General features: G+C 31.8%; 1 protein-coding gene across 1 annotated transcript; it reads right to left on the bottom strand.

Moving 5' to 3' along the window:
* Positions 1-14,932: 14,932 nt before the first annotated feature.
* LOC127864665 (uncharacterized) lies at positions 14,933-18,218 on the bottom strand. The gene is made up of 5 exons (XM_052404508.1): positions 18,127-18,218; positions 16,575-16,866; positions 15,902-16,023; positions 15,627-15,692; positions 14,933-15,426 (listed from the first exon to the last, which is right to left on the bottom strand). Exons 1-5 carry the CDS (start codon positions 18,176-18,178, stop codon positions 15,176-15,178), a joined length of 783 nt encoding a protein of 260 aa, XP_052260468.1. The 5' UTR covers positions 18,179-18,218; the 3' UTR covers positions 14,933-15,175.
* Between the last annotated feature and the right edge of the window lie 7,533 nt (positions 18,219-25,751).

Genomic DNA, 25,751 nt, shown 5'->3' with positions numbered 1-25,751 from the left:
AACGCTTTATTTAGAATAAGGAATTAAGAATTATGTTAACCAATCGTTTTATTCTTTCAACAAGTTCACATCTATGATGTCCAGTACTAACCAGACAATAAAAATATACTTCCAAATTTATTTTCAATTGCTGTATTGCTTCTTTTTAACGTTGAAAACCAATTATTTATTCACGTATTCATTTAACCATCAATTGGTGTGAAATGATTTTTGTTTGGTATTTCATTTGTGTGGACATCTTTATATATATTTGTTTAGTATGTTGCCAAAGGCTTGTATTTGCTGATTCTGCCAATTCAATTCAATATTTTATTGCATTATAAGGCCTCCGGCCCATATACAAACATATGAACAACCAATAATAAATCATAAATCCGTGTGCATGAGGTTACAATACAGATCACAAATGGGTTAAATCAAAAATGAAAATCTAACAAGATATAACAAGATATAGTATGTCTCAATCAAACACATCCAAGTATACATTGCGTTCTTTAAAGGCATAATATATGTACATGGAACCATTTCTTATCAGTTTCATATCCTCAGTTGACATAAGGCTGTAAAATTTCTCTAAAGTTGGATATTAAAAGTAATACAGTGGTATATAACTGAAACTGGTAACTGCCATCGTATAGTTTAATACAATGTAAAGAATTTGGGAAAATGCAACACCCTTTGAAGAAAGGCTTAGTGGGATATTTATATTAAATAATGGATCACAAGCTATGCTTTTTTAAATCACACTATATTGATGTTGGTAGTCTTCGAATTGTTAAATGTCTTGAACTCGTTCTTGATATCTACATTCACTGAGGCGATGCCGGCAGTACCAGATGCGGATGCAGCACTGCAAGATTATTAAATAGAAATATGTTGACAGTTTGGCAAAATCGTTTTATTAAATCTATTGTTCGAGTCTGCCTCCTTTGTTCGGCAAGAAAGTGCTCTAAAACAGTAGTGAATCCTCACTGAACAGAACAATACTGCAGAAGTACGTAGTTTGATTGTGTGTTCAGTGAAACGCGTCGTATTATTTGTATAATTGTGAAAAATAGATCTAAGACTTATTGTTTAAAATTTAGCGACCAATAACTGGCCTTGGTTATAAGCAATAACCTGTTTCCGTCATTTGCTTGCAAAATGTGTCATGTTCTACTCAACATTTTAACGTCGGTATAGCAACTCAAACGACGGGAATAGTATGACTAGAAATATAGTCATAGCATTTGGACCTGGGTCATATCTTATTTATTATCATGTGACAAATTAAAGTTAAGACTATAGTTTTAGCACATATTAAATGAACATATATTCGTTTGAAGTTTATGAAAGGAAGCACATATTCATACATAAACTGATCATTAAAGTGACCTTTGCACAGATTTTGGCATGTATTGGAGATTGTCATTAAATGCTTTAAATTCATAAATGTAAACATTGGAACTAAATAGCTGTAGTTTAAAACAAAAATACAATTAAAGAAAGAAAAAAACTGGACAACTTACCTTTTGTGTATAAGTCTAGCACCGAAACCACTCAGCTATCCGAGTTCTTATAGCGAGTTATGAATTTTAAAATATATATAAGAACGCTCAAAATTATTCATTCGTTTCTTGTTTGTAACGCTTTGTAAATTTCATTTGTTTAAAGCGTCAAAAGATGCCTCTAATAGATATTTTAGAGCATGATCAGTGTTTGGTATTTCAGTTTCCTCATAACGTTATAACTGCAACGAAAAAAGCGTATTTGGAACAATGTTTTTCATTTTTTTCAATTTATTTAAATGTGTAAATGTCCCTTTAAGGTTGATTCTAAGCGGTTTTACTTCTTCACACAGTGTATCCTAACATAAATTTGTCTTTCGATGTTTCATAACAAGGTCTCCTGACTAAACGGCGATACTTTTTGAGATATTTTGTTTGAAGCATGTTCAGTTATATATTTTATTTTGAAAATAAACATGTATTTTTGCTAAATTGTGCTCATGGTCGGGATTTCTTAAATGTGTATATCACATCGTTTTAACAACAAAATGAACAAATAATTGCAGCTTTTACAAGATATGTAAGAGTATTTTGATAAATAAAATAATTAGTAAATTATTAAATGAGCAACATTCTGAGTTCCTAGCTGCTGTAAAGGCGTTACATCCCGTCGATGTTACAATAGCGTCGCCATCTGTTTGTGTCTCCAGTACTTTAGTACATGTGCTTCGTCGTCACTGAGGAAGAAACCTGAACATACGAATGTGCCAATTTTCAAATTTGCGTATCCTATGAAACGATTTACGATACATTCAAAAAAGGTCTTAACGATCTAAGTCTGAGCAGAACCACTGATTATTTCCATTCTAGTTTGTTGTTCACAAACGTTAGCACGTTTGTTATATTTTTTATTTGTATAATCGTGATTGGCTTTCAAAAAACTGCAAAACAAAATCGAAACGATATTGTTAGAACTTGTAAATACTCTATTATTATTTAACATTATGTTGTCATGTTTACTTATCCCGCTCACAGTTGTGCGAGTTGCTTTGAAAAGAAGAATGGTTTACTTTACATACGCAATCCAGGTAGTGTCACTAAATAATACGATGACTACAGAACTCGCCATATTATTCAATCGTTTCGCGTTTGTAACGTTTTATAATTTTCAGGTTTTGAAATCGCCAAATGATGCATCTAATGGATACTTTCGAGTATGGTAAATGTTCAATATTATTATTTCCTCGCAAATAACATAAATACAACGAACAAATGCAAATCTGATTTTTTTATTTTGTAAATTTACTAAAATGTTAACATGTCACTTAAAAGAATGCACACTTGATTTATCGGAAACGGACAATTATTTTATCTTAATTTATTTCTTTTTTTAATTGATTGGGTGAAATTGCTTTGAGTAAAACAAATTGCAAAGTCATTCTTTCCTCATACCACACAAGCCCTTCGTGCATGTTTTTTTATTTTTAGGTAATTCGTCGTAGATATTTAAAACATCATACTTAAAACAGTTACATTTAAGCTTGAAGGCGCCTGAAAATAACGGTTTCCGACCAAAATCGCCAGTGTCAGAAACGAAATTAAACTTAATCTTCACAATCAGGAAAAAAATCTTCTAATTGCACATGGTTTATTAATGGCAATTTCCAAACAGTATGACACAAAGCACCTGTTTTTAAACATCTCAAAAACATTCAAGCGGGACTGCACGATTTGTATATGTGTTAATTTGTTATATATTGATAAACATATGTTACAATAACACAAAATAGGCAAGACAAATTATAAATTGAAGACGAATTTCATAAAATGCAGCAAAGACAAATTAGCGCCCGAGCCGATTGTGACGAAGTTATTTCTTACACATTTTCCTACAATAACCGAAGCATTCATCTTTTTATTAGGATCGGAGTAAGTGTTCGTGTGTCGTTTGAAAAGATATCGTTTCAGGAAATTAAAATGATCCGTAAAACTAAATTTAGATTCAAATCGTTCATGCATGATATACATGATGGCAAATTCCACTATACAGACATTATTGATTTCAGAATTAAATATCTGGCTTATTTCGCATTTTTCGACACATGTTCTTCTTAACTTTTATTTTAATTTATATTCAAATATATGTATAATTAGTTTTTTACACATTTTATATAAATTTATAAATATTTGACAAAATCGTGCAGTCCCGCTTTAAGCTTTCAATCAGTTTTTGACGGTCTATTACGGGTTATTTATTTAATTATTTATCAGCAATATATGATTTAAGAAAAATACAATCATGTCATAAACACATGAACGCAGTGACATATTCTCCGTCTTTAAAAAGAATTAATGAATGGAATGTAATTAAGTATAAGAAAGTAAATTATAGCATACAAATAAAATCGATAGATGACATGAATACAACCAACAACACAACATAAAAGCAAAATACTATATAAAAACAATGGTATAGTATGGGAAGGAAATTTAAAGAACTAGGAAGCAACAGCAAATTCAATGAATGCTTTTGGCTTTGTCATTTCAAAACTTTTAAATTTCAATATTTTACGAATACGTTTTACAGACTTTGATGACATATATGATATCGAAATTATTCAAGGTATTATATGACTGCCTTAAGTTGCATGTATACCTCAGATCTCTATATATTTGACAAATACATAGAAAATGAAACTCAGATTCAATCTAATCAGTACATTACACACTTAACACTTACGATCATTGACGTTAATATTATTAAATCTTCCTCTTTATATTGCTAAGTGATGCGATTACAATCAATCACAATCGGTATCTACCCAATGCAACTCTATGCGTTTCATTATCTATACAATTCAAGTATGTTTCAAAACAAATCCTGTTTAAATGTGAAATAATATTTAAGCTCACTGTGAGACTGTATACATTCAAATTCAAACAAGTTAAGGTATCAAATACTATATTTATCAGAAAAGAACAGACTAGTTTATTTCGACTTTAGCGTATATACAGCTCATCGTCATAAACATAAATAGCTCATCGTCATAAACATAAATATGCAATAACAACATGCGTTTAATTAAATATAAAACATACATCATTTCGAAGAAATATCAATATGAAAAATGAATGAAATACGTGTGAGGATGTCACATGGATGAGGTTAATACATAGTGATTACATAATGTAAAAAAGTAGTTTAATAATTGCAACACGTATATCATTATTCTAAGCATATTGTCACTGTAAACAATATGATATTTATCCTACATATATAAGACATGTTCTCGCAGTTCAAAGCACTTAAACAAAGCATAGCTAGTTTTCTTAACACTATTTTATTTGAAATATTCAGTAGTTTGATAAACTTGAACATATTTGGGCGAGATCTATAATATTTTGGAATTAATGAATTCCTAACATCGGCATAGTAAGGACATTTAATAACAAAGTAATATTCATCCTCGATATCATTTAGGTTGCAGAGGACATCATACAAACAAACAAATAAACAAGCAATCAAATTTTTCATGAAAAGTCACTCAAAAATTAAGGTCAGCAGCTTGACGACTAGCGAGCCTTGACATCAAATTAAACGAAATACAAATAACTCCGATGAGATTGCCTTTAAAAAAACATTACATACCTTTATTAACGACGATTCAGATACAATAATATATTTATATGCAGATACTTCAATACCGTTGTAAATCAAATATTGGACTAGAACCATTGCAATTTATATACACATCTGGAAATGTTTACCTTTTTCAATAATAAAATCGAGAACTGTAACTTGTTAGATAGTTCGCGTAAATTACATCCATCAGAGTTCAAATTTAGATTTCTTTAATCACCAAACCCACTATATTTTGCATGTTAGACTACTTGTTAATATAAGAGTCGCTTTGCAATATTATCGACAACATAAGTATCAAACAAGGTTACATCACCAATCATTGTCTTGTCTCACTAAAACTTTATAGCATTCTAGCTAACGAGAGCCGGGCGTTTAGTAATGAAAAAAACAACATCATTTTATATGATGCCGAATAGCAAGCCAAATAACAAAGGTGATACCACATAAGTACAAAACAACACAGTTGAAACCTAACTGGGGAGATTATTAACCAATAACATAAACCTCATTCAAACACAAAGAAACACGCAAACTGAAAGAAAATACACTACTTGAAAATACTTATTAGAAAGAAAATTACAGAACACACATACCATTAACAAAGTCATAATTGATTGAGAAATAAATTTAAAACAGTATAAGGAGACATTTGCAGTGAGTATCTTAATGAAATAATATAAAGAGCAAACATGCAGAACTGAATTAAACAATACAAACATGTGTGCACACATAAAACACAGAAATGAAAAAGATGTTCACAAACGTGTCGTTCGGCCATTGAAATAACCAACAGATTATATATATATATATATATATATATATATATATATATATATATATATATATATATATATATATATATATATATATATATATATATATAGAATTAATCCTGTATAAACCGAAGCGGGTTACAACCAACACGTCTTTCAATACTTCCGAAAAAGCATGTAAGAGACTCCTTACATAATATGAATGCGTTATGGCACATTTATAAAAAGCCCGGGGTTAAATCGTGTAACGATTGAATTTTACAGACTATTTTGAAAATATATTTAAACGTATTTTTTCAATTACACACATTACTCTTTCAATAATGGACAACTAACTGTCTTGCAAAAATAAGGTATCATATCTCATCCCTAAACGAGGTAAAAATTAAAACCTTATCAAATGTGTGAATAATAAGCTAAATAAACAACAACTTTATATGGCGAAAAAAGCGAATAAAATAAATATGTCTTTCAATTATTTTAAGTTCAAAATAAGATTTTATAAAAGGAAACTATATCGGCAAAAAGAAATAATGATAAAATAATGCATTAGTACTTTGAGTAGCACAAAGTAACAGAGTCTTAGATATTTCGAAAAAAAAAAGAAAAAGCATTCGACTCAAACGATCATTCCAGTATGTCCTCGTGCTAAGAGAAAATGAACTTTTGAGACAATATGATAAAATGGGTGCAACGTTTTCATACTAAAATAAGTAGTCGTATTAATAACGGTTTGTTCTTGTTTTACAATTTTAATATTGAAAGAGGTACCCGACAGGGATACCCAGTCCCATCTTCGTAATTATTATCTGCATAGAATTCTTGTCTAATTTAATATAATCATATTTAAATATAAATCGTATGGAAGTTAAACAAGGCCTAGAAACAGTCAAATAGGTATTTATTTACCGAATAAATAATGATGAAACAGGCAAAAATTATTCGCTGATTAAGCAAAATATTTTTGTAATTATAAACCTATTGTCTTTAACAACCTGAAATCACTGATTCTTGTTTGGAAATGCATCAGGACTACAACTTAACAAATTTAAATACATTGTGCTAAATGTAGGCAATTATAGGCATACCAACATTCATCTGAAAACGGAAATAAACTACCACTGCACATCAAATGAACACTAAAAATATATAAAAAAGGTAATTACAGGAACTTAAAAACTAAAATCATGGTAACACAGAAAATTAACACGTTTTAAGAGAAAAACATGTGTATCTAAAAGTTTGAACTACTGAATAAATATACGTATTTAGACTATTTACCGTTCTCCCAATTACATATAATAAAAGCATCGGTGACAATAAAACGGCTATTTTTGACATATTATATGATGGCATTGCCGACAAAATAAAACGCATACAAGTAATACAACCTGTACAGAATGGGGTATCCAACATACTGAAATTTATTCATTCACACATTCAATAAAATCAAGTTAGGTCAAACGTATAACAGAATACCACAAACCAGAGTAAATTATAAAAGTGTCAGAACAATAATACAAATATGGTGGCTCTTTACTTTTTGAATGTTACATTAGTGATTATTGAATACTTGATATAGCAAAACAAAATGCATGAATCTTTATATCTAATATACTCTCAGCGTGGCGTGTAGTCTTACATATGTAAAAATACAACAACAATTGTAAAACAATTGTATTCAATAATACAAACATAATCAAAAATAATAGTATATTTCATTTACACTTGTTTGAACAAGATATGTGTCCATAGGGCGAAGATGCCCCCTCATTCCATGTGTGTCTCAAAGTTCCACAGACTTAAACAAACTCATCCTTAATGTGAAAATCAAATCAGGTAAATATCTTGAAGCGTTTCGTAAAAAAAAAACAACGGACACATGTTGTTTTAGAGAAACTTGTTAAGTTCAGGCCCGTAAAAAATCAACGGACGGAACAAAACTCGCGCTTTATATGTAGGTTATAAAGTAGGACTCACACTCAAAAAATAAGGTAAATATCTGAAAGCGTTTTGGTAAATATTTCCTGAAAATTATTTTTTTAAAGAAATTTCTCAAGTTCAATTGTATTTACTTGGTAAAAAGAGGATGGACCGGAACTTTATATGTAAGCAACGTGGATAAACACACACACCCAAATGCAGGTTAATATCCGGAAGCCTGTAGCATAAGTTTCTGGAAAACTGTTATTGAAGAGAGTCCAAGGCCCATAACTCCGAAACAGACCGTAAAAAACTCGAATTTGGTATTGAAGCCTGCAGGCAGACTAACATACAAACTTCATGTAAATATCTCAAAGTCGTTTGGAAACTACATCCGGACAAGTATTATTTTTAAGGAAGTCCAAGGCCCATAACTTCGTCAAAAATCAATTGGCCGGACAAGCTTGATTTGTAAGTCATGTGGATAGACTCAAACACCAACTATCAGGTGCAAGCGTTAAGCACACACATCCAGAAAACTGTTATTTTTTAGAACCTTTATAAGTCCAAAGCGAATTACCGAAACGAGACTCGAACTTGATATGTAATTCATACAGGTAAACTCATCAAAAATCAGGTAAATCAAGTAAATATCTCGAAGTGTAAAGGAATAAACAAGAAAACGGAATTCTATGACGGACAGACATACGGACGGACTGACAGACAGTCTGACTGCTATACCGTCCAACCGAATGCATAAAGGCGTTGAGTATGTCGAAGAACAGTTTAATTACCGAAGAAATTATTTGCATTTCTTCTTTGTATGGTATAACTGCAAGAAATTTCTTTAATGTTATACAGGAAAGTATACCATTACATATAAAATCCAATATTAACACAAATAACACGCCGACCAATACAACCACATTTCTGTCAAAACGCACAACAACATAACGATCAAACATACTTTTAAACATAAAACACAAACAAGATAATATTATCTAACCATCCAAATTCTAAATAAAGGAAAAATATATATTCCAAGAGCATGAACTAAATTGGAAAGACGTATTCATTATGTCTTACAAAACATCAATCGAATTCACACTTGGGAACTTCCAGTAAAAATACATACATTCAATTATCGCGGCCAATAAATATTTTAATAGTTTAACTAATTAAAATCACCAGACGGTAATATATTGTCAATTTTATTATTATTATTATTATGCCATGTTTTATCTTAAACGAAAAGCACAGGCAATATGATACATGATTTTTTATTATTGTATACATAGCCTGCCAATAAATATTCAGATTGAGAAAAAAATAGCCCTCATAAATGGTACTTTGCTATTTTTTTTAATCAAATCGCTTATCCATTAAATGTTAATATTGCTTAGTTTATTATGTCACGTTTTGTTATTTAATAATATCATTGATTACATATACATGCACACACTGTTGAAACCGACATATATATGTTACAAATCAAGGTCTCACAAAATTGCAAAGCATATTTGTGTAGTCCCTTGTCAGTACAATTGTTTGCAAATGTCATGTATGTATACAATATGTGTTTTAAAATGAATAAAAACGGAAATTAAAAAACACGCAAGACATATGAGTTATTATTACAGCATGAACATCTTAATTTAATTTAAAACCAATTTCCCAACCCCATGAGAAGTTTTAATATGCATCAATTTGCCTTTATTTATTTTCACCCGATAAGACTGTAATCACACATTTCAATAATCAGGTACCGTTGTCAACACTACTATTGTGTTGATAATTTATGCCGTTTAACCTGTATATAATAAGAAACTATAATAATAAAATATATATATTCTTATATTATCCAGTGTTGCCTTTAGTACCATTATAATGTCAAGTAGTCGTATTTAGGCCAATATTCTCTTTTTTGTCAGGCATCACTTTATTTTCCAATTGTCCAACTCTGTTTGTACAATGATTAGCAATGGTTAGTTGGTTTAATTGTACAGACAATATGTTGATATATATGTATATCAAAGTCCCTTTATAAGGCTTTTGTATAGTGGCCATATGCAATGTATCAATTTTATGAATCTTAAAAGACATTTTTACAGTACATTGTATATGCTGGCACTACAATAATGAACTAAACTTGCTTCTTAGCGCATTTGAATGTTAATGAAGGAAGGTGACTCTTCAGGGCTTAAAAAGTAGATAGTTTAACGATAGAGTTTGAAGAGTTACTTCCCTTCTATCTGATATAGAGCAATTGTCTTCATTCTGATAACTGATTGTAAATTTATAATAGGTTAGAAGTATATATTATCATCACTAATTCTCTTAGCATGGTATGCCATGATGGTTGAATGTTCTTTCTATTGTTTGTGCAATAATGTCACAATTCACAATGTTGGATAATATACGGCAACAAATTGGTATGACAATGGATAAGATTCGTGGTGGCAATAAAGCTTTAAACGTGTATATTGATTGTCATGTAAAGTACATTGATACACAAAATACGTCTCTTATAATTCGTTTGATGAATTGCCAATGTTTAATCTTAATGTTTTATATATGCAAAATTGTGAAAATTGTAAATATTTGATGATACTATCATAATAAACTATATATATATATATATATATATATATATATATATATATATATATATATATACATTTGAACACGTCCTTTTGATGAAACTATTTTAAGCAAGAGGAGTGTTAGTGCAGATGCTTATGTGATTCTTCAATGGTGATTGTAAACCGATTCCTTAAACATATCTTTATATATGAAATAAACGCATTAAATCCTATTTGGTGAATCAACGTTGTATTTGGCTCGTGTTCGATACAAATGGCACCACAGATGTTTCAAATAATACACGTGTAAAACTCTACACTTTGAAAACATTTTAGCTAAAAACGCGCTTTTCTGTTTGTACATATAATATTTCTACATAGGTTTCATTCAAATTAAGTATAAATGTATAACAGCTGCTCGAATGAGTTAATTTTTGTTTTAGCGGTTAAACGTTTAAAGAACGTCTTCAAAAATTAGGTGTTGGTTATTAAACCAGATATGACAAAATAGCTCTTAAGATTATGAACGCGTATTTGATCTCAAAATTACCAAAGAATATAAAACGTTTGGGTAATACATTTGAATTTCAGTACACTCGAAAAGGCTATAATCAACCAAGCGACTGAATCTATTAGTGTTTTCAATGAGCAATTTAAATGCTTATATAAATCTTTTGTAATGCAATTCTTTCTAAAATTTCACCGTTTTGTTTGTTTGCTCTATTTGTCACATTGTATGGTTTGTCTTGTGACCAAATCGGTTCGCATTTGTTTTGAAACTGGAAATCATGCAAAAATTATTCAAATTATCGTGTACATGTTTTACCTTTTATTATATCATAATTAGTTTTTAAATGCAACGTACTACCTGCCATGCGGTTTTACAGAAAAGCATATCAATACTTATTAAGATGCGTTTAGTAAACTTTCAAGTATCATATCAAAACCAGGCTGTCTTTCAAGCCTTTTTAAACGGGAGTATATAGTCTGTTTAGACAAGCGGATATTTAACAATCAGAATTCGAGCTGTACTGCAATCATGTCTTAACGTACTGGTTTAGTTCAATTAAAGCAACCAATATGAGCCTTGTTCTGAGAAAACTGGGCATAATGAATGTGCGTAAAATATCGTCCCAGATAAGCCTGTGAAGTCCGTACAGGCTAATCAGGGACGATACTTTCCGCCTAAATTGGATTTTTGCTAAGAAGATTCATTTAAACGAAAAATGTCATTAAAGCGGAATGTGTCTGACTGCACAGGCTAATCTAGGACGACACTATACGCACATGCATTATGCCCAGTTTTCTCAGAACACGACTCATGTGATTCTAGATAACATAACTGGACCCTGCTGTATTAGCATTACTTGGTCATTAATAATGTGTATCGATTTTTTTCAGTGCAAGTGCAAGTGAGAAAAAAAAATGATTATAAAAAAAATCAGTCTTACGATTAAGCACTATATATTTTATAAAAGTGAGGAAAATATATAAGAAGTTTAAAATAGTTTGTTATTACTAGCCCAACCGTGTTCGAGCGCTTTTGTTGTTCTTTGCTACTTAACACTTCATCTACATGCTAATATAATAACATCTCTCACAATTACTTTTTCTTTGAACGTTAACTTTTACTCAAGAGATATTTTTGCTGCAAAAAAATGGAAGATTTCTGCATGACATTGCATATTATGATTAAACTGGGAATAGCAAACGTTACGACAAACGATTTGGCACAACTACACACACACGTCGTTTTAAGTAAGCGTTTGCAAAAATATTATTGAAACTTCTTTAATTAAGAATAATTGAACATTTTACTTATGTGTATCATTCGACACATGCCTATTTTTGCTGCAACTAAATATATTTTTCTTTCTAATGAGAATATCATATTTCACACTTGGGACTCGTGAGTGTTTTTCATAATTTGAACAAAAAACATCATTTGTTTTCATGACAAACACTCGTATTGCATGATCCGAATTCGTTAAAGTTGAGATATGATGAATGTCATTTGACAGATGTTTACTTGGGCTTTATTGTTATTTCTTCCTTTTGCATTTGCCATTATTTTTGTATTCTGTCGTTTATGTTGAGTCGTTTAGTTTTCTTACTTAATAAGCATGACACTATCGTGAAAAGTGTTAAGATCGATTTCAATCACAGATATATTTATGAAGCAAACGAAACACTGATTTCCAAGATAAGAATTGTTACGCGATAATCACGTATTTAAAGGCAGCATACAAAAGCAAAGCTTTCTGCTAAGAATGCTGATAGATTTAAGAAAGTTCATTAGGTCTTACATCTCATAATGTTCCTCAATACTATGCCCACGGAAAAAATGTAGTTTAAGGTAATCACATAGAAATTACCAAAGACATTTGACAATGCACAATGACACACGCAGCAAATGTCGGCACACGTAGTGAGCGTGTAGTAACATCGCAGTAAACCATACAGGACACACGACCAACCTATAGATTTGTGGAAGTCAGCCGTTACTAGCTGTGAGATTATAAAAATCACAGGTAATAGATAGGTATACCGTTGAATTTGTAGCATTTATGAAGCAATACGTATGAAGTAAAAACGTAGCAATACCAACACAAACATACTACAATTATAGAATTTGTCACAATTAAACAGTATGCCCACGAATCTCTCTTTATTGAAGTTTGAAACGAATTGGGAAACACTAAAACTAGCATTGGCCAGCATTCTCTAAAATCGTCAGATGGAGGTCAATACCGAATAGTATACCTTAAAAGACCAAAACAATTGTCAAAAATATTACTAGCCTTCGCTGTTTTGTCTATTCAACACACGAACAAAATGTCTATTACGAGTAAACGTGTCCATGTAAACACATCTCTTACGATGATAAAACTTTTTATAACCGCTCACTTCATTCTAATTATTTTACCCAAGCATTCAGTAGTTTTACTTGAATTCGTTAGTGTTACTGTTAAGCTGTATGTTTTTTTAAATATAATTTTAACTTCAAAGTTGTGCTTCAAATTTGTATAAATTTACAGTTGACAATAATTGTGTATACCCACTAAATATTTTGCAAATAAATTTCATGATGATTTCAATGGAAATACTTCGTTCTTACAAGATACAAAAACAAATAACAACTCACTTCAACATATGGACAACAATGACGTTTGCTCTATGTTACAGCAGAATTAAACTCCTGAGACAGAATCAGACTTTGATGGTTTATAGCACTTTTCGATATCAGGCCAGTATCCTTTAATTGAAGCATGTTTATGATTATTGTTTTCTGATCGTTCGCCTAAAACAAATATTGCGTATGTGTTCATACGGATATATGTTTAACAAGCATCTCGTATGTTAAACTCGTTCGTTTATCGTATATAGCCTTTAAGGGAGATGATCATGTTTATTTAATTATAGCAGTAATTCGTTATGCTACCTCTCTTGATATGCTTTCAATGCAATTTCATTAAGTATCTAACAAATTACATCGATTTTAGACATTGTTTAAGCCGCATTTAGAGAATGTATACAAAAGAAATTAAACGAATCCTTGAGATTTCAAAAATAAAATTATTATTATTTAGCTATTTGGCTTTATCTTAAAGTTTATTTAGCGAGAAGATATTCAACTTTTTTAAACTCAACTGAACACTACGGGCTAATGGTGGGTTATGGAAATAATTGATATATTTCGTCCGCCCGTGTGTGTGTCAGTTTGTCTATGCGTCAGTCAACGTGTTCTTAAATTGTTATCTCCTGAACTTAATTTGACGATACTGCCCAGGAATGCTTTATGAGATGTTAAATATGCACATTGTTGAAAGCTCTACGGTTCTTTTATGTGTTAGGTTACGGGGCCCACAAGTAGTGTTTTAAAAATAAAATATTAATATGAAACAGAGTCTTCGTTTAAACCGTATACAGTATAGTGTGGTCGTCGAACAGTTTACCAATAAGGTCGTCAGTTTAACGTAGACCTATCGATGGAAACTAAGAAATTAAAGTATCGAAAAAGTAAAATCTTTCATATTGTGCATATAGCATAAGCTTAAGATTTAAATGGATCCACCTTGGCTAAAAAGTTGCCAAGTCACGGGGGTCACACGTCGAACATTCAGGTTTAACATGGAATCTTGTCTAAAATACAAATGCCACTCAAAATTTGGAGCAATTCTAGAGCTCGGACACCATGCGCTATGGTTCAGAGTATGTACATATTTTAGCTAAACATTCCGTTTTCGTCTTGATTATTTCGGATAGTTATAACGTAAAGGATTTACAAATTAGACCTTCACTTGTTCAATATTATGATATGATGAAATGTAAATAATTAAATTTGTGTATTATTTTGAATTTATTGTAGGTGATAACAATTGAAACTTCTCAATATTTTATAAAATACAACAAACACCAGCTCAGTATTTTATTTTATTAATTAATATCACAGCAAAACACATCAAAAGAGAAAGAAAGTCCATGATTTCATCAACCTGAACGGTTATTCATACAGGACTATTCTGTGTTAGTAAATAGAAAAAAAACATAATGTTCCAAATGAAAATATCTTATAACATTCGAAATTAATACAGAAGATTAAAACACATAATTACATTTACGGATTGTATAATTTAAAAATCAGAAATGTTCGTTTGTTTGGTGTCGTTTGATAAATCAATATCTTGGAGGATTCAAAATGGAAAAACAATGTCTACAATATTTATTCGTTTGCTCCAGTCTTTATGTTGCAAAGAAATTGAAAATTTAAAGGCACAATGCAGTCGCAAATGACAGCATCACCATTCCCAACATGGCCGTGATCTGCAGGGCGCTGCTGGTACAGGTTCCAATGGCAATCCACAGCGTTGTGGTACCCGCCGTGACGGCAGAGGTGCTGCCAGCAGCAGGGGTCGCTGTCAGGGTGAGCGCTTGACCCCCCAGTGTTTTCATGTCACGTGTGGTTTTTACGGTCACCACTCCAGTCGCTGAGGCGTAGTCAAAATCTGTCGTCGGCGCTATTAAATAATTATCCAATAATGAATATATATTTGTAACAATTTTTATTTCACTATTGATTTAATTTGAATATATATGGTTTAACAGTTTCACTAACCACTTTTATTTTAATGACTGAGCTTGGTTTTATTAATTACCATTACAGTTAATGCAATCGTTTTTGTGGAAATGCGAAAATACAACAACAATCAATTCTTACAATGTGTATAGGCGATCGTGTCACCGCTGGCTTTATCTGCTACAGTATATGTTCCAACCGTTGTACCTACAATCGAAATATCTTGTGAATAAACATGTACCGGATCACGAACAAAAGCCTCGTAACATATGTTATATTTTATTCTGGATCATATAGTGAATGTTTCATTAATTCTTACTAAACGAGGGTGATTATCTTAACAATTTAATAATTATTATTATTATTTGACCGATGAGTACTTTAACGGTTAATTACAACGAATGCGTTATGCATACCGGCAGTTGCTTTATCAGCGACGCACGCAACATAATGAGTACCGCTGAACTCGACCACGTTCTGGATATCTACAGTCACAGTGGCCGTGCCGACAGTAGCACCAGCAGTAGCAGGTGTAGCACTGAAAGAATGTGTGTTAATATGTTGAATTGCAACTAAACCTTATTACTAAACATGTTGACATGAATATAAGTTCACGGGCTGACCTCTTTTTTTCTTTGTTAGGTATTACAACCGTTGTGAATCTTCACTAAAAAGAGCAATAATATAGCGCAACGTGGTTTTGACTATGTAGCAGTGATTGTTTCATGTTTTTAAATAAAATCATCAATGCGTGTGATTGTTAGCGATTGTTTTTTTCATCAGTTATTTTGATTATATCATGGTCAATATGATATTTGGTAGTGGGGTTTTAAATACAGACCAGGGACTATGGGACGTTTTGTTTTAATAATACTGAATCAAGAAATGTAGGCACATTTAAATTAACACATAGTCCTCGAAGCAAAATAACTATGCATTAACTTGCATCTTCCACAAGTTTTCTCATATACTATGCATATAATATAGTTTATGGTAATACTGTATGTACTACATAAATAAGCAATAAATTAAATAATAGGATTACTATATTAAATATACAGATAAAGTTTACTAAAGTTAAAAACTTACGTAACAACAAAAACAAGTGACTGCGTTGTTTCGTAATCAATGGATTTTCCCGTATCCACTTTTATCTCTGCAGCTGTAGCCGACGCCGCCGTAAATTTTGCCACGCTACCAGGGTTCCCAGCAGCTGTAAAGGCGTAGGTATACGTGGCAGAGGGTTCTGCGGTCAAGGTCATTATAACGGTATCAGCTGTTTTTGTCTCCGCTACTTTAGCAGTCTTCTTCAACGTGACTGATGCACCGCTTCCAGCCGTTACAGTGAACCCGGTAGCTGTCCACCCAGTAACGGCGGCATCTGAATGTGTACAATTTTCAATTTCAGGGGCATATGAACCGATTTGTGACGTTTTGTAAGGTATAAATTGTAAATCGCCTCATGTAAATTTATATTCATAACATTATTGGGCCAGCTTTATCTGCCTTTTTCCAGACTTTGACATTCTCAAAGTGATCAAAATTTTATTAATATGTTCCTTTAAATATAAACTCTGATAGAAGTAATACATGGTTCTGAGAACGATATCATGCTGAGTTCTGGATGCAAACTCACTAAATGAAAAGTTAAATAGTAGTATCTGTAACGTTAATCAGATGGTTGCTTTAGATAATATCAAATTACTGTGTAATTTAACTGGAAGTTGTTTAAATCGCTGTTGAAACACTATTTTATCGCTGTTTAAATTTTGTAATTCAACAATATCAAACAATACGTTTGCTAGAATTCGACTAACATTTTCATAGATAGACGCTTAAGAAAATATATCTTTAGAGTAGACATTTTAAAATAGAATCTTAATAATTTCAAACTGTGTTTATTGTGTAAACACGTTTTTTTTTGTTTACACTTTCAGTCAAATAGTAAGTGTTGTGTACCAGATACATACATATCTTTTTTAACACGTAAATGTCATGGATACAAGTCAGCCTTATATCAGTTATAATAGTAAACAATCACACACTGTCCTTGTCCAAGGACATTGACCTCTTTGTTGGAGTCGTTGTGAGCGTTGTCGTTGTACTTGTTATTATTGTGATCGTACTTTACGTCGCACGACAGCGTTCATGTTCACTTATGTGATGTTATTTTGTACGTTCTAGGAGTTTCGGCGTGTTTTAAATCGGTTTGAGTTTTCCCCAATGTACTGCATTTGCCGATATACTTACGCAAGTTGTAATATTTGTTGTTTATGTTAAATGCTGTGTTGTAAGTAAGTAAGTGTATTGCTAAGGCAAACGGTCACGTGTCTTGAATAAGAGAGTAGCGTACTTTTTACTTTCTTATGTTTTGATGTTTTCATGTGTCTTTCCTATACAAGTACATTTAAGTATGAATATTAAAATGCCTCTAAATATGAACATGTCATTGGTGATATAGGAAACCGTTATGTGGGTTAAACCTTTTGTTAACAGTATTATCTATCTTAAGTGTAACGTGATCATTCAGGCGTAAAATAACCTAATTTATTAAACACATTTTGTAAACTTAAAACTGATACGTTTACCACAACACCACAAAAATAATCATATATAATAACAAAGAACGCTGTGATCGTACCTGTAAAATCCGCAAAAAGACACAGGAACACTAAATTTAAGACTCCCTTCATCTTTGCTAAAAACCTGGTAACTCACCAACTGCTCAGTTCTGTTTGCACCTTCAGTATATGTAATGTTCTTCTTGAATACCGCCAAGGTCTCTACCAATCCTTTGAGAGCAATGAACAAAAGGGGCGTAAACATTTGATATTGCATTCAATTGGTAAACTTGAAATCACTTAAGGCGGGGCTTTGACTGCTTAAAGGTTTTGGCCTACACAGACGCCATGATTAGATAGTATGCATATTGTGTTAGGATTTCATTAGTTCACTGATGATTGCAAAAAAACCAGATCCAAATAATTCCAATGAAAAATACAAAGCGTGAATTTAACTGTTGATTTAACCCATTTATGCATAGTGGACTCGTTCATCCTTCTAAATTGGATTTATTTTTTTCCAAACTTAGGGATGCCTAGTATATTTATTTCTATATTTAGAATATTTCTTACACAAATTCCTTTAAGCAAACAGCGCAGACCCTGATGAGACGCCGCATCAAGCGGTGTCTCATCTGGGTCTACGCTGTTTGCCAAGGCCTTTTTTCTAGACGCTAGGCATAAATGGGTTAAACATTAGCGCTAGAGCTATTCTTCAGTCTGAGTATAAAGAACGTATTGTCATCATTGGTATACTCATATGTGATCAAATATTGCCAACCGAAAATGTTTAACATCGATGCATATTTACTATCTACATGTTAATGTATTCGTCTGAAACAAAAATGTGTTTCAGTTGTGTTTGATAGTAAACGTCATCACCAAATGGAGTGTTCGTTTCAGGCGATTCTGATCTCTGTCGCCGAATCTTTTGACATTCTAATTCAAGAGACAGACCTGATCGAAAATTTCGAAAGTTTAGTTTAATGCAATTTAACATTTTATATAATTAATTGTTCTGGATTATAATAATGATGCATTATAATAACACGAACTAAGCAGCTTTTAGTACACGTGTCTCAGGTCCGCTGAGTTAAGTTTGTAGAGCGTTTAACTACTATTTCTTGGATCGCGGGGCTGACAGTTGCTAGTACTTGCATAAGTACTAAGCGCTTAAACACCAGCTATCCAATTAAACATGTTAGCATGTTCAATGACTGCCCTTAAATAACTGAATTACTCCTGAAAATATCAACACAATTAAACAAACAAACAAACATCTCATATGTTGTATAACAGCGAACGATGCTAACTTCAAGTTTCTGCAGACACCTCTTTTTTAAAACTGCACAAAATTTAACTGTCGTAATACATAATGTAGCTTTTAACGAGCCTAACTAAACACAATTCATGTGGCAAAATAGGCAAACTATAGAAGACGACAAATGTAACCTTAATAATAATTTATGATTTACAATTATTTCATTATTTAATGCATATTACATTGGGTTTTATTGAGAAGTGTGTTACTATTTTATTTTTTACTATTTTTACTGCTTTTTTATGGTTTGTTTTATTTGTTTTGTCTGTTTATATTAAGTGCTGAACTTTTGACATAACCTTTGACATTTGATGTTTGCATATGAAGGCGTGTCAAAAAATTATATTAGTATCATACCTTTAATTGTATTTGAAAACAATTGCACAGTGCTATAACCAGTGTTAACAATTAAACAAAAGGGCTTAAAATAACAAAATAACAAATATAAAAGTTTTTGCAGTTGTTTAATCGTTGTCAAAATTTATCTGTCATAAGAATTAGACTGATATGCATAGTGTGAAATTTAATTTCCATGCTCGCGAACATTGAATTCATTATAAGCAATTCACTGCATTACTACGTATAAGCTCCTAGTTCAATACGGTATTGGCGTAAAGAAACATAAAATTAATAGTTCTGCTATTGTTCTCAGTTTTAGTCATAAATCATAGACTAAAATCATTGTAGTTTCGTTGCAATTAAGTTTAAATAAATAAGTTTGAACTAAACTAAGCTCTTTGTAAATAGTTGCTATAATCTTTAAGTTACGGTAGTTTTGTTTTTCAATATAGACAATGCCAACGACGGTCGAACATTTTATCAGTAAGGGCAAAACTCACATTATAATTGGTCTGAAAATATACTATCAGACTGATTTGATCTCGAATTATGTGTGAACAAATACTTCTCAAACAGTCGCAAATACTTATCAGCGCAATGAGCATGAAGAACGTTTTTATGTTTGCCAGATGAGATTCGTTATTGTGGTCTTTGTCGGACACACCGTGGGTTCTTTTTGTCTATGATGTATTATGACACTATAGGTGATTCCTCTTAAGCAAAAATATCGTTTTTGGCAGCATGCATTAAGCGCAAATCAATGTTAAACAATTCATGTAAGATTCCACCTTATATTTTGTTTAGTATCAGGTTTGAGTGTCTGGCTCATAGTCAATCGTAAAACTTCGTGCGAATATAACCTTAAGGAAACATTAAAAATAATTTGGGTCTACATTACAACCATCTTTGAAAAGGCCTAAGCAGTTTTGAAAACTCAAAAAACCTGTGTAGACCAAAACATGAAATGTCAAATATGGTAGAGCTTATTGTTTTGTACGTCAAACGGAATTCGCTCTCGGCAAGTCGTTCATGTGCCTTAACCTAATCACAAGCACCTGATAAAGCGTGCGAATTGTAGAACTTGCATGAGTATTTTACACCACTGATAAATAGGTAGACTTTGCAGTAACGTTGCTTTCATAGCGGCGATTGTTTGATAATAATAATGTATAATGTACTCTATGTTAAGGTTAGTAAACATATATCCAGATCATTCTCTTGAGATTCGAAAGAAATAAAATCCTGCAGAGATGTTTTCATTATTAATTGTTTTCGTCTATTGATCAGTTGTGTATGGTACAACTTACATGATAAGTGGACATTTTATATATATAACATCATAGTCAAATACAAAGATCTTCGCGAGGATGTTTTTCTTTACAGAACATACAATTTATTTATAATTACTCATATTGTGCTTTATTAAACCAAACAATCCAAACTGAGTGTATACAACTATCCGTTGAAGAATACCCAAAATGTTAAGTAAACAGACACAAACATAATGAATGTTACTCTAACGAGATTATGGATGTGTCGCTACATCCATTCATATTTCTAGTTTCATTCAGTAGCCAGATATTTGCTATTCTAATCTTTCTTCACTTAATAATCTATGTTTACGCCATTAAGCAAAACGAAGATTTATTGTGGTAGCTTGAGTTGGTATTTGATACTCACATTAAAGAGATACAAAATCTTAATGAGTTTAGTTTTTTGCTCGATGTTTTGTCTTTAATCAAGCCTTATGTATCAGTTGTCATCGTTTGTGAATGCACGACTTAAACGCGATTGTTTTCTTTGCTCTCTGTCAACACTCAACAAAGATAACATATTTCAAACAAACTGCGCTAATATCAAGTTGAAAACAAACATATTTTGGCCTTAATTAAAGCCATTTGGATGAGTATAGTAAGTGTTTTGAGCATAAACCAGATTGTACTCATTTAAGTTATCGCAATATAGTAGTAGTTACATAAGTATCAATAAATTAAAGTAGTTAAATGGCAATCATGTTTGACCGAAGTGAATTGGAAAACTGCTATTTCTTGTCCGTTGAAGCAAAGTGAAGTGATTGCTTCTTAGATCAGCTGTTGTCTTTAAAGTAGTATAGCATAGCTAGACCATCTTTCGATATTGTATTGACTTGATTATATTATTTTGTTTTTTTCTGATGGCGCTCATTTCAAAAGACCCACCAAAGTGTGGTTCCTGATGGGCTGTCAGTTTTGATGGCAATTTATGTTTTGCAATGCTGACCAAAGAAACAAACTCCGGAAAACAAACCCCATTTCCTCGAAGTCTATTATTTTGTTAACCGTCGTGAATCCCTACCACGACGTTATACACAACGCTGAATTACACGGTCGTATTATATGATGTACCATTGTAAACGAGTTTGTAAGTTTAACATGCATAAAAACGTTCCGACCCTGGATATAAGCTCTGGTCAACTAATATTCTTTTTTCGCATACCAGATAAGTTAAGCCGATATTTGCTGTTTCATCAATGTCTTGGTAAATTGACTGCTTTTCGCTGCTTCTACATCTTTGCTCAGGGGTCAACCAATGAACAATGTGGTTTCAAGTGTCGGCAGACGCTGAGAGACGTCGAAAGTCTTCAGTGTATATATATTCCGTTTTCGGTGACGTAACCATCAATTTATCATTGGTATCATACTGTAATCAGCCAAAGCCTTTAATATTCTTCTGTATAACTGCGTGTTTGTACTGTACTTGTAGAATGTCAATCCATCTAATTTAAAATTATAATTTCCGAAAAATAAAACATAATTATTTGGTATGTTTATAAGTTGAAGGATTGTTTCAAGTTGTTATAAATTATATGTATACAAAATTCCTGAACATATGTATGTCGGTTGTGGTGTGGTAATTTGATGTGGCCTTTAAAACAGGGTTACACTATCGGGTTTGACAGACGTGCAGCCCATCGGTTTATCTTTAAAAGAACGTTTCATAACGTGTTCAGTGAGGGGATACTTCCATGTGTAAGTGCCATGACTAATGCCCTTTTCCTATGCATCATCAAATAGGTTGCTGATTTGTAAGAGGTACAGATTCGAACCTGATAATATATTGCTGTTTTAAGCATTTTTACTGACTAACTGACATGGCATGGACATTTTCGTGATATTCGTTTGACGGTACATTTGAGGGTTTTTTTGCTTTGCAAACATTTAATTTAGGAATTGTTTGTAGTGGTTTCACACAAGGTAAGAAATACTTTCTTAAATTAGTGTATGCTAAGAATGATAAAAATAATATTATAACATGTTATTCTCTACCATTGTTTGATAAATTGGTGTACGCAATTCATAAACAATTATCTTTGTTGATATGAACTATTTTGAAATACAGCTTATATAGTTATTTTGACAAATAAACTATGTTGCAAAGGAAGCAATGAAGGTTGTCAAAGCGGTTCAATTATCATGCATTCAACCGACAGCGCGTTGTTAAGAAGTCAATAAAATTACCAAATAAAATTATCCGACATGTAATTATGCAATAATTGCTACATTATATTATGCTCAACTCAGCATCGAGACTTCTTTACGTTGCCGCTGATAGTTTAAAATGAATGAGTTAGGAAAATCTTTTTAAAAAAAAACAATGAAATAGATAAAACAAAATAAATATAAAAAAAAGATAAAACTGTAATGAATACAAAAATAATATGACCAATATAAAATAAGTTAAAGTAAAAAGGTTAGTTTTATATAATTAATATCTTTTATTTAACTCACTACAATTTAGAAAAAATCGTGTTGGCATTTAATTTGTAATGAAGCGAAAATTTTATTCTTTGGCTGAGGAAACGTCGTAATAAAAGACAAACACTGGTTAATTTAACACTATCTCTAATGAGGCGTTCTCACGATCTTATGCTTTGTATTTTTGAACGCAATTTCGCAGAAAAATATTTGGAATTTAAATATAACAACAATACTCTATCGTCTACGTGTAAGTATTCGGCAAAACTTATATCCAATTTGTGACCATCTGCCCAATAATTGTATTTTCAAATGAATATAATCATCATCATCTGCAACAGCAGCAGCAGAAGCATCAACATCATCATCACCATCGTCAACATAGACGGTTTTATTTTTTGCGAGAATCAGATTTCACAGTCAGAATATCAATGCAAGATCTTACAAGATTCCTCGCGATTAAGGGCGAATCAGCGCGACTCCGTTGACGCATCGCGAGATCAATAATCGTTAGCAACGTTAAAAAGTGAATGTGAATTGGGTCTGTTGTTCTAGTTATATATTGAATATCACATCAGTGACATAAAATAAAAGTTATAGAGTGTACATGAAACGTCATTACATTTATTTTTGTAACCTTGACCATTTACAGAGGTGCATGTGAGTTGTACGCCACTGTTTGAATGGTCATTAATACTAGTGAGAATACTCATTGACCACTACTTGGGGAGCCAATCCACTTTACAAATTATTTATCAGTAAATTTAAAACCAAACAAACTTATTTGTAACTTCACAATTATTTCCAATCATTTTTTGAACATTTCAATTGTCATAATATATCTTCTTTTGAGATTGAACTACATTTTAGCTGAAAGAAATTCACTGGGGAGGGGAGTCAATTTGAATTTTTTAAGTGTATTATCTCTTTCCAAGTACTGTGCTTTGTTTCTTAATGACATGATCAAAGAAGCACTGATTGCTTTGTGCATATGAACGTTTAAAGAACAATGTGTTTATAAGGTTACGATTTCCTTTTTTATTAGAAGACAATGCATGCCAATTATAAATATACTCAACCATATCGAATGCCTCAGCGATTGATACAGAAAGTTGACTGACTTTAACACTTCTGCATTGTTTAAGACAAGACAACATTTCATTTGTTCAGCTTTGCGTCAAACCTTTATCAGCATTTCTTAATATTCAAAATCTCGTGCTTTTTGAACTTCCGTATTTAATAAAAATCTCTATTTCACACCAATTATTTTGGACATAATTGTTCAGATATGTTTACCGATCATTTATTTAAATATTTCATTATCGTTAAAAATGATATTTTAATTTTCAAAACGTATCATCATTATGCTTTCACATGTTTTAAGTTATTGGGAAGTAACCATGTTTCTAAATCAGTAAAAGTGACTTGCACTTTGAGCAGACCTTCTCCATTCTTGATGCACATTGGCATGATGATAGCAGAAATCAATCTTTTTTTTTTGAGTGATTTTGCATTGCATAAATACAAACTAAATTTACTTTGAATCCAGCCATTAAACCGATATGAATTCATGGGAATGGGAATAATGTAAGGTTTCAACATTTCAACATACGTCGTTTCAGTAAAATAGCTCAATTTGTTGTATTTAAATTTCATGTATTGGGCGGAAACCAGTATTATAACAGGAAAGTCAACATATGGCATAATTCGTATCCCATGAAGAGCGGCAATATCGTCAGAAAAGTCCAATCGTATTCATACATTCATTATGGAAAAAGTCGTAAAGAACAATAAGTTTAATAACGTCATAATGCTTTTAATGAATAATTAACGAGCAGAGTATTTATTTCCACAAGAACATTACTGGTAAAGTACTAGCATTTTTGCAACTTTATCATATGCATCATCGGGTGATAGCTTCTATAAGCATATGCATACATTCAACACAGCCTTATTGCTTTCTTACCAAACATGTTTCGTTAAAAAAATCATTATGGCTGTCAATTAAGGTAACCAAAATAAATCTCAATCACGCTTATAGTGGTTTGGGTGGTGCACTTTATGGCGAATTCCCGAATTACTTCGTTTACTCTAAGGGACTTGTTAACAGATTTTTGTACTTTGTACTCTGAAAAATATATTTAAACGAAATTGTCATTTAAACCCTACGGTCTGGTTTGCTTTATTAAATTTTATGTATTCATTCGGTTTGTAATCATTCACGTTTTATTAGTTTGTCATTGTGTGAAAAGGCCGACAAGTCCCTTAAATATAGGACTTCCATAATAACTTCAGAAGGCTAAATAATAAC

Source organism: Dreissena polymorpha, chromosome 1 (genome assembly GCF_020536995.1).
Source record: "Dreissena polymorpha isolate Duluth1 chromosome 1, UMN_Dpol_1.0, whole genome shotgun sequence".
In the NCBI taxonomy this organism is placed as follows: Eukaryota; Metazoa; Mollusca; class Bivalvia; order Myida; family Dreissenidae; genus Dreissena; species Dreissena polymorpha.
Note: the sequence above shows the minus strand (reverse complement) of the source record. Positions and strands in the feature narration are given on the sequence as shown.